Source organism: Mauremys mutica, chromosome 1 (genome assembly GCF_020497125.1).
Source record: "Mauremys mutica isolate MM-2020 ecotype Southern chromosome 1, ASM2049712v1, whole genome shotgun sequence".
Taxonomy (NCBI): domain Eukaryota; kingdom Metazoa; phylum Chordata; order Testudines; family Geoemydidae; genus Mauremys; species Mauremys mutica.
Genome location: NC_059072.1, coordinates 84,006,777 through 84,027,658, shown reverse-complemented (window position 1 = coordinate 84,027,658; position 20,882 = coordinate 84,006,777). Strand labels below are relative to the sequence as shown.

The 20,882-nt window shown below is 42.7% G+C and overlaps 1 protein-coding gene across 2 annotated transcripts in view; it reads left to right on the top strand.

Moving 5' to 3' along the window:
* NTN4 (netrin 4) overlaps positions 1 to 20,882 on the top strand; it is a 95,367-nt gene that overhangs the window by 50,149 nt on the left and 24,336 nt on the right. For both annotated transcript variants that reach the window (XM_045019669.1, XM_045019622.1), the window contains exons 4-5: positions 13,757 to 13,883; positions 19,719 to 19,907. In XM_045019669.1, the coding sequence (XP_044875604.1) occupies positions 13,757 to 13,883; positions 19,719 to 19,907 (316 nt within the window). The remainder of the gene's footprint in view (positions 1 to 13,756; positions 13,884 to 19,718; positions 19,908 to 20,882) is intronic.

Sequence of the window (20,882 nt, the reverse complement as noted above, 5' to 3'; positions counted from 1 at the left end):
ACATGCTTAGACTCTAAGGTGAAGTTTTATAGGAAGGTTCATGTAGAATCTATTCAACCATAGACGTGGGGGGAAATTATACTCTTGCTTTAAAATATATAGTTGACTTGATTACACATATAACTTTAAAAAATGGCAAAATTTTAAAACTTCAGATTTCACATGGAGCTTGTCCTCAATGGGAAACAGTTGTTTTTCAAGTCTGAATTTTTGTTTTTTAAATAACAAAATTTTAATTATTTCTAAACTGCTTTTTGTGACTGTGCAGTAAACACATTCTAGTAAGTTTGTTACTTACATTTTGCCCGATTTTATATTATGTATAATATATGTAGTGTAGTGTTTATATATGCATGTGAATGTATATGTCTGTAAATGCACAACATACTACTTACTTATATGTTTATGACATGACATGCATCAGAGTGGTTCACCCTGTAATTGTGTCTGCTGTTAGGAAATTGTCAGTGGTTTAATCCCATCACCATTAAATCAATCCCATATAGATTATATTGATGAAAACGGGAAAGAAACACTTTCCAACTTTACAAACATCTAGGCTTTGTTTCAGCTCCTAGCTAATTATGGCTTTCAAAGCTGGACAGTGAAAGAGCAGGATGTGGTGTTGGCAGTCTCTGTTCTGCAGGTCAGGGGAATGAACAGAAGAATAACAAATGTGTGTTTTGGTAGCTCAGGGTGTATCTGACAGGTCTCAGATAGATCTAGCAAAGCAAGTTGAAGTATTTCAGTCATGTCACACTCAGCAATCTGGAAGAGATGATACTAAAAAGCTGAATGTCAGATACGTGGGAAACCGGTGGACGAGTGCTAAGGGTGTAGGTGAACTAATATTTGTATTGGTCTGGGATTTGATATGGGGCATGAGGACTAAAATTCAGATTGTTAATATTCCAATGTGGCTACACAGCTCTTCCCTATTCCCTGAAAACCCTTTTTTGTGGCCTCATGAGTTGGGAGCCCAACTTAAAAAAAAAAATCTTCTGTGTAGGTGTTGCCTTTTTGGGGTAGAAGGATGGCTGGAAGCCTGGCTCAGGGCCTGGGGATAGGAACAGATATTGTACAGTACCTGGGTCACGGACATACATAGTTCATTTCACTCTTGGTTGAAACAGATGTAATTCCAGTGAAGTTAGAGGAGCTACACTGCTTACACCACGTCTGAATCTGGAGCAGACTAGACTCTGGGTCACTTTTCTACATCAGCCAGGACAATTGACTACTAAGATGGCTAATATGGACATCTGATAAGCTGCTCTAAGAAAAATACATTCAAGTTAGCTTCTAATATATAAAACAGTGGTCAAGAATGATATAAAACAAGAGGCTGTATTCACAGGTATTCATTTTTGTCTATATGCAGAGGTCTGTATGTTCCCCAATGAACACTCCATTAACTTTCACTTTGTGGGTATTGTGATAGCCATGAGTTTCAATAATTACTTAAATTTACCTTACCCAATAGCTAATTTCTCTGACTGCAACTTGAATCAGCTGGTTGGTATTATTCTGCATTCATCTGCTTCTGCTTGCTCATGTAGGGCAACCCCGTAGGAAAATCTAGGCCTCTTAAAGTGACTTCCATTTCAGAACAGGGGATGGTAAACTTAGGTAGAAGGGCTAAGGTGAAAGGCTTATGGTAGATGTACAAAGTAAATAAGAAATAAAGTTGGATATGAAACTACCAGGTTTGTTTGGGATTTAGAAACAGCTTTATTTTATTCTTAGCATCCAGGACTGCTATGGCTTTGAGACATGCAGATCAGTATCATGATTTTGGTCATAGGAATGAAGGAGTGGCAATTGATTACTTAATTATTTACCATTAATAAATTAGACCTAATGTCAAATCTGTTTACATTATTACTGCAGATTGACTAATGATTATATGTCTCAAGTGGCAGTTTTTTTGTGCTGATAATTCTTAATTGTTCAAGCTGACCTATTGATTTTATGAATTATCTTCAATGATATACACATTCTTAAAGGAAAGTTGTTCATATCCAGTGTGTACATTTGTTACTGCACCTGGTCTGTTTTTAAAAAGCCTCTGGAATTACATGTGCCATAAAAAGAACAGGAGTACTTGTGGCACCTTAGAGACTAACAAATTTATTTGAGCATAAGCTTTCGTGGGCTACAGCCCACTTCATCGGATGCATAGAGTGGAACATACAGTAAGAAGATATTTATACATACAGAGAACATGAAAAGGTGGAAGTACCCATACCAACTGTAAGAGGCTAATTAATTAAGAGAAGCTATTATCAGCAGGGGAGAAAAACCATAAAGGCTCACTCAGGCTTTACCAAATAATCATGGAAGTTAGAGACACAAGAGACTTGTTAGGTTATCTAGGTCATGCCTGGCCAATGGAAGATAGTTTCTGACAGCACATTTAAGTGCTTGGCACAGTCTAGTTTAAAATAATATAATAATACCTGGCTCTTATAGAGTGGTTTTCAACCACAGCTTCAAAGCACTGCACAAAGGAAATGAGCTCAGCCCAGGCTCTAGTAGCAGAAAGTTCTACAGCCGCAAGCCCACCATCGAGATCAAGCTGGACTCAGCCATTATAAAGTATACCCAGGGCTCCACCAACCAAAGGGTCCCTGCCAGTTGGATCTGCTGTGAGAACCAGAAACTGGGCCTCAACTTGGCAGATAATAAGCAGTGAAGAACATCTCTCACCGGTGCTTTGTGCTCTGCATTGGTTATCTATCCACTCCTGGGTCCCAAATGAACAGGAGCCCAACTGTCTCAGGGACTGTCTTATTTTCCAGCAGTTGCAACTTCTGAGTGGCCTTCAGGGTTAGCCCAAGCTATCAGCCTCCAGAGGTTGGGTTTTTGACATGTAGTTGTCACGCTGTCTGGAGTGGGTCATGACCGTGAGTGCCAATCTCAGGGCAGACGTCAAAAAACAAGGCAGACACCCCAAACTGATGGTATGTTCTATAATTAGATTTCACCAACCCAGTAACAAATGTGAACTCCTGAAGCACTATTACAATCTTACCACAGAGTCACAGACTGTCCCCTTGGGCATTACAGTCTAGCTTGCCACCCAGGCAAGCTGGACTAGAGATAGTTGGTTGCCATGCACCAAAGATCACAAAATATTCAGGTTGCTTCCAATCCCACAAAACCAGTCACTTACCCCAGGTCATTTTGTTCCTCAAATCTCACCAAACACAATGCTTGTAGCCAATCCTGTAGGAAACTAACTAAGGATTTATTAACTAGGAAAAAGAAATGAGAGTTATTTACAAGTTAAAGCAGGCAACATATATACACAAATGAGTTACAGTCTATGGTTACAAAGGGTGTCAGAGGTGTAGTAATCTGTCAGCACTGAATGTCTTTTAGGGCTAACCCAGGTTGGCCTGGGGATCTCTGCTTTTGTTTTTAGCTCTGGCCCTTGTGAGAGTCCAAACAGCAAAGAGAGAGAGAAAATTTGTGTGTGTCCATGTTTTATCCCCTTCTTCCAGCATTCAGGCTGATGGGAGGGGCTTTCTTGCACATAGCACTTTAATGGGTACGAGAGGGCTATTAACCTTGTCTTTTTATCACGATGTTCAACAATGGCCCACTTAGTTTTCATAGTCCTTGGTGGGCGGGGAGCCAGAGCAAGCATTTTTACAGTTATAAAACAAAACTTACATATTACCTTATAGCATGGGGACAGACATTACAAGTAAGATTAATGCATGAGGCAACTTACAAGCATTTTATGTAGTCTAAACACTAAATACATCTTTACAACTCTAATGCCTATCTTGAACAATACTATCATACAGATGAGCTGGTTTCCAGCTATGAATTTGTTAGTGTTCAGCTGGAATCTGTCTTTGGTGTGAATTACAAGGACCAAAAATCAGTCCTTTCGTCAAGTCAGTGATCCCCAAAGAACAAGCAGGATTCAAGCCTAAACGCAGTTGTTGCAGCTGAGTTTTGGCCCTTGTAACGCACATCAAGGCTGGATTACAGAGGAAATTTAAGACCAGCGCAGCCTTTGTAGACCCATCATCAGCCTACAATATGGTCTGAATTAAAGGCCTGATGCTGAAGCTTGCAAGGATCATTCCCTGCGCAAAACACTATGCCTGCTATGGACGATGCTGAGCAAGAGGCAGCTACGTGTCCACTTGGGAAACAAAGTCAGTTCTCCCCAGTTCCTCAACAATGGACTGCCACAAGGCTCAGTACTTGCACTGACACTTCTCAGTGTTTATATGAGTGACATGCCTCCAATGAAATCACGCAAATTGGCATATGCTGATGCTCTTGCCCTGGTAACACAAGCAGCCACCTTCAGCGACATTGAGTCCACCTTGAACGGGGATCTAAACACCATAGAGGAATATTTCAGGAAATGGAGGCTCAAGCCAAATCCTCACGAAACAGCAGTCACAGCATTTCATCTTGATAACAGGAACACTGATCACACCCTGAAATCAACCTTCTGTGACAACACTGTGCAACGTGACCCCTCTCCAACCTATCTCAGCGTGAAGCTGGATCGCACTCTAACCTTCCAGGACCATCTGAAGAAGGTAGCTGCCAAGACGAAGACAAGGGTCAATCTGGTCCAGAAACTGGCAAGCACAAGCTGGAGAGCATCAGTGTTACGGACATCAGCGATGGCCCTTGTGTACTCCGTAGCCTAGTACTGTGCACCGGTATGGACCAGAAGTAGCCATTCCTGACTTGTTGATATCCAACTGAACACCACAATGCAGTGCATCAATGGAACCCTCAAGTCGACTCCAACACCTTGGCTGCCACTGCTGTTGCACATCGCTCACCATCCATTCAGCATGATGCCACAACCCTTTGGGAATTCCAGAGGACCATGGAAAATGAAGTCTTCCCATCCACCAGGGCCTTAACAACTTCCCTCACCACCGCTTGAAGTCGCGTAAGCCCTTTTGGACCCACACATTTAAACTTCAACAATGCACCTTCAACCCTGCTGGAGCTTCCAAAGCCAAATGGAGTTCACATGAAGTCACAAATAAACCCCTTGTGAAAGACCCAACGCAGAAGATCCCTGGCTTTGATCTCCCCACACAAAGCTCATGAGCAACCCTAAACCGCATCTGCACAAACCATGGCAGATGCAGATACTTGCTGCACAAATGGAAAATTAACAACTCTCCAGTGTGCGATTGTGGTCACCCAGAACAGACCATGGAACATGTAATGACTCCATGCCCGATTCACAGATACGAAGGAGGCATCACAGTGATACACTCTGCTACTCCAGACACAATTCTCTGACTTAACCATCTAAATATAAAATTATAGTTGTTGCTTTACATCTACATCAGCCATACGAAGAAGTGCTCAGCTGATGTCTGCAGGTAAGAACTGGCATCACAATACTGTTTCCAGTGTTCCTCCCCACACATAATCAGATACCCTTTTTCCTGGAAGCCAGTATTATCCACCATGTTCATCCCTTCCTGTAAGTGCTGCCCATCATCCCCATCTTCCCCTGCATTGCAGTGGGAGAGCAAACAAGCAGGGTGTACAGATTTGTTCTCTTATTGCTTGAAGAGGCATCTCTAATAATGTGATATAGTATTTTTATATTTACGCTTAATAAAAGAAATGAGAGATGAACACACACACATGATCAGAACAGAGTCTGGCGGTACAGCAGTTAAAAATGAATGGGAGGATGAATAATGTACGTTTTCAAAGCTATAATCAAGGTGTTGACCTCATAGCTCTGCTTAATATTCCCAGGCACTATGTCAATCTACCCCAAGGACTTTTTCAAGATGTGTTTCATTTTCAAAGTTGAGCAGAGAAACTGACAGCGTCTTTTGGTCTGTCAGTGAGCACAGCTTGAAAACTGCCTGACTTGACAGGTGTCAGTAAACCTACATGTAACATACAACAAGGAGCATCAAGCTAGCACCATCCAGCATATCCTAATAGTGAGACATTAAGGGTAGACCCTCAGCTGGTGTGAGCTGGCTTATTTCCATTGAAGTCAGTGGAGCTATAAAACTTCATATCAGCTGAGGATCTGCTCCTAAACCGCTGAAAACATGGCTGTCCCTCTGCAAAAGGCTCTTCATTTCCTAGCAAGAACAAGGGAGGCTGTGAGAATTAGGGCACTCTCAATAATAAGTTTAGTTGCATGGGCCCAGGTCCGCCAAGGTATTTAGGCTCCTAACTTCCACTGCTTTCAATGGAAGTTAGAAGCTTAAATATCTTTGAGAATCTGGGCCATGGAGTTTAGATATCAACAATATAGGTATCTTGCTAAATACAGAAGATATATACAAACCCGAAATTGGGTCTCAAATCAGGTGCCATGGTGATGAGCTAATTGTAAATATCTAGATAGACTAGACTTGGATAGAGGCCAGAGAATAATTTCAGTAAACTGAGTGGCACATTAATTAGTGTAAAATGTACAAAAATAAAAGCTATGTTGGAGAATAACCATGTGTTAAGCTCTTTTCCTCTGCACTTGCATCTTGCCCTCTTCCTGCAAAAAAAAAATACATTTAAAAATTAAATAAAAGAAACAGTCTATTAAAGTCTGTTTTCCCTCCCATCCATTGTCTATCTTATCTATTTTGATTGTAAGATCTTCGGGGCTAGGATTTTCTCTTACCAAGTGTTTGTGTTAGGCAACGTACAGTTGGGGCTCTGATCTCGGCGGCGCACCTAGACACTACTGTAGGTACGTCTACACTGCAAAAAAAGGACCCTTGGCAGCAAGTCAGAGTGCTTTGGTCAGCTGACACAGGCTCACACTATAGGGCTCTCGCTTCAGGCTAAAAATAGCAGTTAGATGTTCCTAAGCCCCATGAGTCCAGGTCAGTTAACCTGGGCTCTGAGACTTGTTGCCAAAGTCTCTTTTTTTTTTTGCAGTGTAAATACACCCAGAAATACAAATTAATAAATAGCAAGTGACCTGACACATACATTACTTGTAGACAGCACTTTCTTCTTGCTCACTACAGTGAATTCTGGAACGTAATAAATCACAGAGAAAGTATTTTATAAAGATTTACCAAAACACAAGCATATTTGCAATCTGAAAATAAGCACTGGAAGGTATTAATTCAGCAACAAAAGGTAATGGAAGGAAACATGCCCTAGCAACTGGTTTTGTGCATAAAAATCAGTCACTCGTTTATCTTACACAAGTCAACTTTTGTAACACTGTTTGCATTGTATAGCATAATGAGTGACATTACAACAGAGCTGTCAAGCTAAGAAGGGAAATAGTGTGAAAGTGAACTAGGACATAAAGACCCCAGGACAGAAAGAAAAATAATGGGAAAAGGAATTTCTGGTTAAATGAACCGATGACTGTGTGAATGCTTAAAGCAGTGAGAGGAATTGAGAATTGTATTTGTGTATTTAGCAATGCTCCATAGTGATCCCAGATGGAAAAGCCTTATAGTTGCAAATGTAAGTTGAAGGAAATGAAGAAAAATGTGCTCCTTCCATCGACAATGAGTGTGGGCTAAGCTCTGCATTCAGGTGAACATGGGGCCTCTAGAGAAATCAACTGCAGAATCCGACCATATCAGATTACCAGCTACTCATTACCAACTTTACCTCTCTAACCACTCCTAATTCCACAGTTGCTTTCCCATTGACTAGCATTATTGGTGACTGTAGGCCCTGTCTGTCATATTGTATAGTTCCTGCAAGCATCATGTTGGCACTAGTGTAGGCTTGGCTTTAGGTGTTCTTGTTCCTCTTGTCATTCCCCTTTCCCTCTACTTCCCCTTCACTTGTCCTTTCCCCTCTTTCATTGGCATGCCTTACAATATTTCTTTATGAGAAAAATACGTCTGTGTTGTGTGCTGCTAAAACAAGCTGATTTGCTGATGCTTAGTTCTCTACCCGTTTCCACTGCACGAGAATCTTCAGACACACCAGGAATAATGTATATGGCTTTGTTTACTGAGCTGAAAGTTGGATACATGTTTTTAGGTTAGCACAGGTGTAAGGGAGGTTGCTAGTAATTCCACTGCTATTAGAGCAGATAGATGAGGCTGGAGGCCTCAGTTTATGCACAGAACTGTACCGCACAGGAAGGACAAGCTTCTCTGCACTGCCGTCCCTGATCTGAGGGATGATCCCTAAGGGTGATAAGAGCCCTTAAGCCCATTCAGCCCTTGGCCTTTCAACGGAAACTGCCAGTGGGGGCTAAGTAGTGCCAATTGTGTTGATGTTTTCGGTAAAGTAGATCCCAGTCCCTGCCAAACTAGACAGAGCCCAGCAAACTCATTTCACTCTGGCCCCCAAACAGCCATCAGGTGGTAGCAGCTTCCAGTCTCCACTGCCCTGAGCTGGATTTGAAGAACGGATATTCTCATTTTGGAAAAGGGATAATGTGGGAGTGGTGGGAAAGTCTTTTGAAGATGCTCATTCAGCACAGCATGATAAACCTTAAAAAAGGGGATTGCATGACAATATGCCCCTGATGCCTAAAGGAAGTTCCCCAAAAAGGACTCACTGGGAGGAAATAATGGATTTACAATACGGGACAAAGTCAGGACCCAGGAGCACAATTTGAGACTTAGAAGTGGGGAGACTTCAATGGCTATCAGATAAGACTTGGTGTGAGATCTAGTTCACCTTGCCATATAGCAGGAGCTGATAGCGTCTGCAAATGGCAGTGGGAGTGGCACAGGTGAGTCGGGGCAGTGTGTGGTCCTATATTTCTATGATCTAAGATAACAAGTGAGGTCAGCGGGGCCTGGTGTTTCATGTTTAGTTCTGAGACACAGGCACGGCAGTTCCATTCCCCATTCTTTCTTTTCCTTTCTCCCTTTTCTCCATCCCACTTTCTGACTCCTTTTCCCCCTCCCTCAACCTACTACCCTGAAAAAGGGCTCCTCCTCTTGTCCGTGCAGAGCAGGGCATCGAACATTTTGTCTTTGCAGTCTCGCAGCTGTTCTGTTTCTGAGCAAGTGTCACTTCTGTCTGGCTGCAAACAGCTGACCAGCATCGTGACCTCTGACTCCTTGCTCCCTGAGCTGCTGTAATGTCTTGGTGCTGCTGCAGTATAGGCCAATGCTGGGCTGTCACTACACAGGACCATGCATCATTTGTGCTAGTGGGGCTAGTTAAACTGCAACAAGCTTCCAATAAACACACGTACTGGCCTGTGATGTCACCGAACAAATCAGGCAGCAGTAGGAGTCTTGCAATAGAAGAGAAAGCTTCCATCTCTGGTTAATCAGACAAAAAAAGCACTGCCAATGCACCTCAGCTCTGATCAACAATTCAGCCTTACCTCTGTTATTGCAGTTCTGGGCTGTCATAGGCTACTAATTCTACTTCGTGTGGTACTACCACTACACCCCCCACCACCTTTCTGTTTGGAATTGTTCAGTTTACCACACAAGAGAACTATGTCTTTAAAAGAAAGTCAGCCACATGGGAGTCGTGCATCTACTCTGCCACTTTGTCTCTATCTGAACAGGAGTTGTGCCAATTAGACCACCTCAGGAGCTGGCTCTTATGGGGTACTCTTCACCATAGCACCTGAAAGATCACAAAACAGTTCTTATCGATGCAGTAGAAAGGCCCTCGCACTTTCTTGTAGCCCTGATATTTTTACTCCTTAAACTAATAGGTTGAAAGCTCATTTAGAACCACTGTAAGCACAATGAGTTCAAAGAACGTATCTAGTGAAGTCATTCAGAGAGCTCTTCTAAACGTGACCTGTTTATCACTCTGATCACAACTGTCTCTCTTTGTTATACCTGGGTTTTATGACTGCTCACACTTTCTTGATTAGAGCCGTTTTCTCCAGAGGTCCAGTGCCAAGTTATTCAGTGGTTGGCATTCTTGCTATATATACCATATTAATGGACAAGCATTGGGACACACAACCCATGCTGTTTATCTCTGCCCCTTCTTCCCTCATGTTCTGGCCGTATCATGTAACGTACTATAAGACACTGACATATACAATTGATTACAGAAAGGGGGCGCTATACTTTGGGGCCACGTGTCCTTGGGGGCGGTGTCCATGATATCTCTTTGTTGAAGTTCAAGGGTGCTTGATCCTTGTCATTATTTGTAACTGCTGTTTTGCTCTGTTGTTGTGAACTGCTGGCTGATTGTTTTGAGATGCCACTTTCTTTTTTTCATGGCCAATGGGCATGGGAAGAATTGCTGAACACTTAGGCTAGATTGTGGCTTTAGGCACAGCCCTGGGCAAGGTGTGGTACCTCAGGAGTATGTGCCCCAGGAGTAGCAAGGAGGCATAATGTCTCAGAGACAAATACCAGCAGCAAACCGTGACACTCCCCTACAACAGTTCAGCTGGGCTGGCTGGCGAGGAGGAGGTGTGTAGCCAAGACTGCACTCAATCCCCACCCACTCCCTGACTGCTAGATCCAGGGCGGTGAATGCTCAGACTGCCCAGGTAGGAGAGTAAGGGCGGTTTTTACACCTTAGTCTCCTGTGCAGATGTGAAGTCCAAATCACAGTCTAGCCCTAAATAAGTCATCCTCATACAGTGTGTGTTTGTAAAGGTCTGTACGCTAGCTCAACAGTGCTAGCCAGCCAAAATGTGGCATCGTGGCTGCAAAAGTCCTACGGACTCATCATGCAAAGAGCCTAATCCTGATTCAGAAGACACTGTTCTTTTACCACAGCCACAGAACAGCAGTTTCCCTTAGTGGTTTCCCTTATTTCTCTCCCCCAACAAACACTTGCATCCACAGACCTTGTGGCTCCCTCTTCCCTGATAGTTGTACAAGTCACATGGGGAACTCCACTAAACAGGCTCAAGGATTTCTTCGACACAAACATGGTCTAAGAGGTTAGTTACAGTCTAATTGTCAAACAGCCAAAGTCTTACATAACACTCAGCAATAGAAATATCATCAAAGTGTTACATACTCAAACAAAAAAACACAGCCACCAGATCCAGGTAGGTATAATACACTTCTCCCACTGTGCAGCTGGACATTTCTGAGACAAACAGTGTTTACATAATACCTGCTTGCCCATTCCGGGTGTGTGCCAAGCAGGGGTTGTTTACAGTATGTTCAAGGCCCCTTTCTGTTTAGTTTCTTTCAGGAGTACATAATAGTCCCATGTTTACATACACATTTTTCTCCAGAATCTTTTTTTTTATTGTGAGGCCCAGTGGCAAACAGTGCACTGAGAACTATGTGGTTATAAAAGCACAAACAAAAGAGTGTAAGGTACCATTTTACAGCAGTAATTAAAAACATATCCAGATATTAAGTCAGTTTCATCAGCACACTCTGACTGCTTTCAGTTGCTCCTGCAACCTAAAGCAGCCATAAATCTGGCGTAACTAGCTGGTCAAGCTGGCTTTGCAGCTGTTGTGCAATGTTGGAACAGCACAAATCAGCCAGAGTGGACCAGTGAATCTAGCTCATTATCTTAATAGGAAGTAATCTGAGCAAGCTTGTTTGATTTATTAGCTTCTGTTCTATATAATTTTAAGTGTAGCTGAAGAAGGGGAAAAGCCAAGTAATTAGGTGGTGGTCAACTCTCATTTAGAGCAAAAATGAAACATTGAAAGATCTTTTGAGCTTGGATATCAGTCAGACATCTGAAGAAAGACTCTCATTTGAAATGCCCTGAATACTGTTTTACATTTATTTTTCTGTTACTGTTCTTGGTAAATTTTTATTTAAAAATAAAACACCTCTGTTTGATCAACTCAATTAAGATACTAGGAGGCCTTTACAAATTTCATCATGTGGAAGTTAGAAAGGGGTTGCAAGCACTTTGGAAGACAGGACTAGAATTCAAAACAAGCTAGACAAGAGAACTGGTCTGAAATCAATAAACTGGAGAACTGGTCTGAAATCAACAAGATTAAATTCAGTAAAGAGAAGTGCAAAGTACTATACATAGGAAGGAAAAATCAAATACACAACTACAAAATGAGGAATAGGTGGCTAGGTGGTAATACTGCTGAAAAGAATCTGAGGATTATAGTGGATCACAACTTGAATATGAGTCAACAATGTGATGCAGTTACACAAAAGGCCAATACCATTCTGGAGTGTATTAACAGGAGTGTTCTATGTAAAACACAGGAGTCTTGCTGTACTAGGCACTGGCGAGGCCTCAACTGGAGTATTGTGTCCAATTCTGCGTGCCACACTTTGGGAAAGACGTACAAATTGGAGAGAGTCCAGGGAGAGCAACAAAAATGATAAAAGGTTTAGAAAACCTGACCTATGAAAAAAGATGTTAAAAACTTGGCATCTTTAGTCTTGAGAAATGAAGACTGAGGAGGAACCTGATAATAGTCTTCAAATCTGTTAAGGGCTGTTACAAAGAGGATGATGATCAATTGTTCTCCATGTCCACTGAAGGTAGGACAAGAAATACTGGGTTTAATCTGTATCAAGGGAGATTTAGTTTAGATATTAGGGAATCTTTCTGACCATAAGCACGCTAACAGGCTTCCAAGGGAGGTTGTGGAATCCCCATCATTGGAAATTTTTAAGAACATGTTAGACAAACACCTGTCAGGGCTGGTCTAGTTTTATTTGGTCCTACCTCAGCACAGGGGCTGAATTTGATGATCTCTCGAGGTCTCTTCCAGCCCTACATTTCCGTTATTCTAAGTATGCGTTGGTTACAATAGCAAAGTCCTCATTAATGTTTTTTGATAACATGGATGATTGATGAAGTTGCTTCCCATATTAAGAGATGTGCCTGGCACATCTGCAACATCTTGCAGATCACCTTTGATTCATGGCCTGGTTACAACTGAGCACCACAACACATTTTCAGTGTGCAGGTATTCACAAGGCTCAAAGCTCATCCAACATGTATCTGACTGCAATAGCCTTCAATAGGCCATGCTGGTATCTGAGAATAGTCACACCACAGTGGTACTCTGGCCACACCCACTTTCCCTTGGTGACACTTCTAACGTGTTCCCTATGCTAGCGGCTAGAAGAGGGGTTAGTAGAGCACTGGCTTTCCATCACCTGAGGGTTCCCCTTGCGCTAGGCTTTCCAGCTGTTATGCACCACTGGAGCAGTGCAAAGCAGCCTGAAGGGCTGCAAATCTGGCCCTAAGTGTGTACCCATACTTATGGCTTTTATATAATGGTACATGATAAACTATGGGAACTCAGAGAGTATGCTACTAAAACTATGCTCTATATTAATAATATATCTGTTTTAAGGTTTTATATTGTCACCCATCACCATGGTATCTGTGCACCTTCAACATTAAATCAATAGCAAGAGCATCCTGAGTGGATTTCACAGCATCTCTGGCTCTTCTCCCTTGCAGGATAAAAACTCTGCCTCTCTCTCTCTGTATGGTGGAAAGATTTTTTTCAAAGAGGAAGGTTCTGGAGTGTTTTCAAAAGCCAGTCAGAATCTGGCTTCACCTAAGCTCCTCTGGAAGTTCATTCCATAGCCAGAGCCCTTCAACAAGTAGTGCTTTGAAAATCACAAGAAGAGTTTGGGATGTTATATATTTGTATATATGGTTGAAAGCGTAAGTGCAGACTATTTACCCAATGACTAGCTTCAGACTAGTGAGGCAGACACTGTGCAGGCCCTTTTCAGTTTTATCTGTTATTATTTAACTATTGCAATTGTGCCGAGAACCAGGGTCAGGACTCCATTGGACTACTAGGTGCTGAACAAACACATGTAAAGACACAGTCACTGCTCCCAGAGACCTTGCAGTCTATGCTGTGAATGATCCTGGTTCTGTTTTCCTTCACTAGGTCCATGGAAGGTGCATGTGTAAGCACAATACAGCAGGCCACCACTGTCAGCACTGTGCTCCACTCTACAATGACCAGCCCTGGCAGGCTGCAAATGGCAAAACTGGAGCCCCAAAAGAATGTCGATGTAAGTAACCGATTCATGAAAGTGCCTCAAGACTGTCAGCATAAATGAAATTCCTTATCACACCCCTTTCTCTGATATTTCAAAAAGGTAGCCAATAGCCAGACAACAGACAGTTGTTTGTGAAGTAACTTACTGAGTAGAGAACTGACGTCAGCATCCACCTCGTGTTTAAACATTGGTAACTTCTCTGTTTGCAAAGCTGCTAGCATGTAAATTCTACCAAGAACATGTTAGGTATTTGCTTGGCTTTCTTGTAGAATCAAAGCACAACTACTCGAGATGTTGGGCTCCTATTGCAGGCACAGTGCAGTTAAACAGAATGTATAGGACACCGGGTGAGAGACAGAACTACAGATAAAGAGTTGGCACAGCTTTCATTTTCTGGCTTTTCAGTATAAAGTAGAATCAGCCATAACTAATAACTGTTTGTATGATACACTATAAATTAATGAAGATGTACTTTTTTTGGTGGTGGGGTTATTTTATTTTTTTTATTTTTTTGCCATTTTAAATATTGCCAGGAGATTTTAAATGTTGGCATTTAATATCCAATGTTAAAGATTAAGGCCAACATTTTTTAAAGTGTCCACTAATTTAGTGTGCATGAAGTTCTGGGTGCCTAACTTGTCACTTTTAAGGCTGGATTTCAGAGTTTCTAAGCACTTATTATTCTAAATGAAGTGAACAAGAGCTGTAGGCTCTCAGCAGCTCTAGAAGAATCAGCTCCGAAGTGTCTTACGTGGTGCCACTCAATAAATTCACAACTCTGGTCATTGCTACTATACACAGGGTGTTCTCAGAAAGGCATCAGGGCTTCAGAATGCCCTCCTGCCCCTGGTCTGAAATAGCTCAGATTTGCCATCTTTCATGTTTTGCCTGGCTTTTGAAGGAGTTAGGGTAGACTGAAATACTGGCCAGTGCGTTGATGTGGTATTATTTGTATTTAGAGCTGCTCCTGGATAGAAGGGTGAGCTGACTGCAATTTATGTTTCATTTTGGAATATTCAATGATTGGCAGAATTCTCAGAGCCTGTGTATGTGTAACCATTGTGCTTTGTACTGCAGTAGTTTATTTTTCAGTCCAACGGTTCAAAGCCAAACCTTCTGCCCGTGAATCATGTTCTTCTTTCTCCCTCCCTCTCAGTCTCTCAGTTTCCCTTGTATTTATAACATTTTCTGCTGAGGTCTGGTTGGCTCATATCTCAGACAGAGATTATGTAAGACCTGCCTGACCATAATGATGACTTTCTATGAAGATTTAAGAAATCTACTGTAGCTGCCACATACTTCTCTGGACATTTCTAGCTGAGTCCCTGGCTCTGCTCTCTGCATGTGTACAAAGACACAGATATTTTGGACATATCCATTCACCTTCCCAATGCTACTCTCTTTTTCTTTGGACTTAAATATAAGATGTTGCTTTATATAGTATATACTTGCATTTGGGCACTCTTGTAGTGTTCTAAATTGAAAGAAAAAATAAAATAATAATTAAAGAATTTGATGAAAGTGTCATTCTCTAGAAGTAACAAATTTGTGAATGGTTTCAGAGGTGTAGCCCTGTTAGTCTGTATCAGCAAAAACAATGAGGAGTACTTGTGTCACCTTAAAGACTAACAAATTTATTGGGGTATAAGCTTTCAAGGGCTAAAACCACTTCATCATAGAACCATAGAAATGTAGGTCTGGAAGGGACCTCCAGAAGTCAAGCCCAACCCCTGTGCTGAGGCAGGACCAAGTATACCAAGACCATCCCTGACAGGTGTTTGTCCAACATAGAATCATCACAGAATCATCGAATCATAGAATATCAGGGTTGGAAGGGACCTCAGGAGGTCATCTAGTTCAACCCCCTGCTCAAAGCAGGACCAATCCCCAACTAAATCATCCCAGCCAGGGCTTTGTCAAGCCAGGCCTTAAAAACCTCTAAGGAAGGAGATTCCACCATCTCCCTAGGCAACCCATTCCAGTGCTTGACCACCCTTCTAGTGAAAAAGTTTTTCCGAATATCCAACCTAAACCTCCCACACTGCAACTTGAGACCATTACTCCTTGTTCTGTCATCAGGTACCACTGAGAACAGTCTAGATCCATCCTCTTTGGAACCCCCTTTCAGGTAGTTGAAAGCAGCTATCAAATCCCCCCTCATTCTTCTGTTCTGCAGACTAAACAATCCCAGTTCCCTCAGCCTCTCCTCATAAGTCATGTGCTCCAGCCCCCTAATCATTTTTGTTGCCCTCCGCTGGACTCTTTCCAATTTTTCCACATCCTTCTTGTAGTGTGGGGCCCAAAACTGGACACAGTACTCCAGATGAAGCCTCACCAATGTCGAATAGAGGGGAATGATCACATCCCCCGATCTGCTGGCAATGCCCCTACTTATACAGCCCAAAATGCCATTAGCCTTCTTGGCAACAAGGGCACACTGTTGACTCATATTCAGCTTTTTGTCCACCGTAACCCCTAGGTCCTTTTCTGCAGAACTGCTGCCCAGCCATTCGGTCCCTAGTCTGTAGCAGTGCATGGGATTCTTCCGTCCTAAGTGCAGGACTCTGCACTTGTCCTTGTTGACCTTCATCAGATTTCTTTTGGCCCAATCCTCTAATTTGTCTAGGTCCCTCTGTATCCTATCCCTACTCTCCAGCGTATCTACCACTCCTCCTAGTTTAGTGTAATCTGCAAACTTGCTGAGGGTGCAATCCATGCCATCCTCCAGATCATTAATGAAGATATTTAACAAAACCAGCCCCAGGATCGACCCTTGGAGCACTCCGCTTGATAACGGCTGCCAAGTAGACATGGAGCCATTGATCACTACCTGTTGAGCCCGATGATCTAGCCAGCTTTCTATCCACCTTATAGTCTATTCATCTAGCCCATACTTCTTTAACTTGCTGGTAAGAATACTTTGGGAGACCGTATCAAAAGCTTTGCTAAAGTCAAGGAATATCACGTCTACTGCGTTCCCCTCATCCACAGAGCACTTATCTCATCATAGAAGGCAATTAGGTTAGTCAGGCATGACTTGCCCTTGGTGAATCCATGCTGACTGTTCCTGCTCACTTTCCTCTCCTCAAAGTGCTTCAAAATTGATTCCTTGAGGACCTGCTCCATGATTTTTCCAGGGACTGAGATGAGACAGACATGTTCCTAAAATCCTACAGTGATGAGGATTCCACAAGCTCCCTTGGAAGCCAATTCCAGAACTTAACTACCTGTATAATTAGAAAGTTTTTCCTTATATCTAACCTAAATCTCCCTTGCTGAAAATTAAGCCCATTACTTCTTGTCCTACCTTCAGTGCACACAGAGAACAATTGATCACCATTCTCTTTATAACAGCCCTTAATAGATTTGAAGATTGTTATCAGGTCCCCCCATCCATCTTTTTTTCTCAAGACTGTCACCCAGTTTTTTAAATCTTTTTTCATAGGTCAGGCTTTCTAAACCTTTTATCATTTTTGTTGCTCTCCCTGATTCTCTCCAATTTGTCCACGTCTTTCCCAAAGTGTGGCACGCAGAATTGGACACAATACTCCAGTTGAGGCCTCGCCAGTGCCTAGTACAGCAAGACTCCTGTGTTTTACATAGAACGTTCCTGTTAATACACCCCAGAATGGTATTGGCCTTTTATGTAACTGCATCACATTGTTGACTCTCATTCAAGTTGTGATCCACTATAATCTTCATACTCTTTTCAGCAGTATTACCACCTAGCCAGCTATTCCTCATTTTGTAGTTGTGTATTTGATTTTTCCTTCCTATGTATAGTACTTTGCACTTGTCTTTCTTGAATTTAATCTTGACCAGTTCTCCAGTTTGTCTAGCTTGTTTTGAATTCTAGTCCTGTCTTCCAAAGTGCTTGCAACCCCTCCCATCTTGGTGTCATGTGCAAATTTTATAAGCATTCTCTCCACTCCATCATCCAAGCAGCGGTGAATATAGCACAGAGGACTTACCAGTACAGGGGCCCAGCTCTGGGCCCCCGAAAAGGGCGAGACCTTGAGCAGAAGGGGCGGAGCTGTGGGGTCAGACTTCCCCAGCCAGCCCATCCGCACTGCCCGGCCCACGCCACCTGGGACTCCATTGGCAATTTAAAAGGGCCCAGGGCTCCAGCCACTGCATGGTAGCAGCGGTGGCCGGGAGCCGCGGGCCCTTTTAAATCGCCAGGCCCTGGGGCGACCCCTTTTACCCCCCGGGTCCCTATCAGCAGGGCCGCCGATGGGGAGAGGGGAGGGCAGTGACATTAAAGTGCTTTAAAGTTGGCTGCATATGGGCTGGTACCGGCAGCCACTTCTTACCAGTACTACCAGCCCATACCAGCCATCTGTGGGATCCAACTAGATACACCCTCCCAGTTTGACATCAAAACATTGATAACTACTCTTTGAGTACAGTCTTTCAAACAGTTGTGCACTGACCTGATAGTAATTTCATCTAGACCAGGGTGGGCAAACTTTTTGGCCTGAGGGCCACATCTGGTGGGCCATGAATGCTCACAAAATTAACAAATCGGAGATATTCAAATAAACTTTATTTCATAAAGATACATTTTAGTGGAAATAAACATTAAACCTTACTTACTATTATAAATACCATCATAAAGTATTATAATAATTAAACCAAACTTACCTCCTTTCCATGCCCTCTTTGATTAATTTGAACAATGCAGCTGGCACTCCCTGGCCAACTACTCTTTGTTTTATCCTCAACAATAGAAAATTAACACTACTAAAACAGCAGAGTCACCTAAGCCAACACGTAGCAGGCACGTGGGCTTGCACGTTCCAGGCTCTGATGGCGCGTTTGGGTTGTGCAGCTGCAGTAACATGTGTGCCCTCACATAGGTCCCACCTGAACACGTGGGAGCGTTGGACAGGCAGAGCGGGGAAAGCCCCTGACCCCACTCCCCAGCGGGAGTGCCAGAGCAGGGCAAGCTCCCAACCCCACTCCCCGGCAGGTGCCCCGGAGCAGGGCAAGCTCCCGACCCTGCTCCCGGGGGGCTGAATTAAAAGGTCTGAGGGGTCGGATGCGGCCCGTGGGCCATAGTTTGCCCACCCCTGATCTAGACTTCATTTCCCTAGTTTGCTTATGAGAATGTCATGTGGGACTATGTCAAAAGCCTTACTAAAATTGAGATATATCACACCTACTGTTTCCCCCCATCCACTAGGGGGATCCCCCCATCCACTAGGCCAGTAACTCTATCAAAGGAGGGAATTAGGTTGGTTTGGCATGTTTTGTGATAATGTGTAAATTCTTTATACATTTGAATTTATAAAGTTTTTATAAATGAGGCCCATTGTGCAAACATTTGGTTTTGAGTGCTTTATTTTTCATTTGCAAGGACCTTCAGCAGACATCAGAATCCATATTATTTTCTTCCATGATCATTCTGCATGTTACTCAAAACCATATCTACTGAGCCCGAACATAATCTGGTTAAATTAGAATATGTGTTAATTCTGTAAATTTAAAGAACTGTACCTAAGAAAATGAAGAAAATAAACAATATTGACAAGATGTTGGAGGACTTACATTACATTAAAACATGAATCCTTAATTCATTAGACTCAAACCACTGTAACTCGCCCATGGCCCCCCAACAGGGCACGGGTCTCATTTACAAGATTCCTTGAACAGTTAGTTACACAGGAAATTTATAACTGGGTACTTTTTTAAAAGACATCTGCTGGCCTGTATGTACATTTGATTTTCTTTGCTGTTTCAGCTACTGCTGTATGTTCATTTTTCAGCATTTGCATTAACCTTTTATACACACCATAATCTTTCCTTTTTTAATGAGTCTTTTTGTTCCCTTTGGCTTGATCGCAGCATGTAAATGTAATGGGCATGCTGACATGTGTCATTTTGACATGGATGCATGGCTGGCCTCGGGGAATCGCAGTGGTGGAGTCTGTGATAACTGTCAACACAACACTGAAGGGCAGCATTGCCAGCGTTGCAAGCCAGGCTTCTACCGAGATCTCAGAAGGCCTTTCTCTGTCCCAGATGCCTGCAAATGTAAGTCACTGTCAATTAACTAATAAAATACCTACTGAAACTTGAGGGTTAAATACTAGAAGACAAGATCCTCCCATCTTTCATTCGTGCTGCTTTAACAGGGGGCTGTAAGCTCTCAACAGTACATTTACTTCTTCATCTTTGGGTTTGTTTAAGGCTGTTTACAAAAAACAGTAGAGTTTGCCAGACTTGCCAGACTAAGGGTCAGCACTCTGGCTCTCCGTAATTTAGTATTATTTATACACTGGAGGGTCTGACAGCTGCCTCTTCACTTAAATGAGGGATTCCTGAGCTATTTCTGGAGAACAGATCTCCGTATTGGCACATCTTCTGCATTAGTGTTGGCAGAAGCCCTGAAATGGATGGTGTGGCCAAAAGTGGATGGAATTAGCACAAACCGACAACCCTAATTCATCTGACTCTCAGAAGCAGGTGGATCTGAAGGGAGAAATTTCAGTGTGAGTTAACATTATTCCAGCAAGTTTGACTCTGGTGAGACTTCTGAGTTATATAGTCCATAGGGAGATCCAAATGCAAAAATCGCCCAGGAACATTCTGAGGGATTTGAGACTTGTAGAGAACTTCAGATCCACAAACCACATTGAATGGATTACAATGAGAGAGAAATGTAGTGAGACAAGTAATGCTCTCAGCTACACAATTATAAACCCCACTGATTTCACGAGATTTACACTGAGATAAGAGAGCATAATCCGGTGCCATCTCTTCATATGTGTCAGACAGAATCTGGCTCCTGTACTGCTAGTGTTGTTTAAGGAAAAATTGTATCCATCTTCTTCAGAAAGAACTACAAGAATCCCTTCTCAGAGGAGAGAACTTGTCAGTATCCTTTGAAACTGTAGAGTTGCATTGTGGTTGAATATGGCATGTGGCTCCCATTGGCTTCACTTGGAGTTGTGTGGCAACTAATCTTGTCATCTCATTGAGCATTTACTTATTCCACTGTGGCTTTCT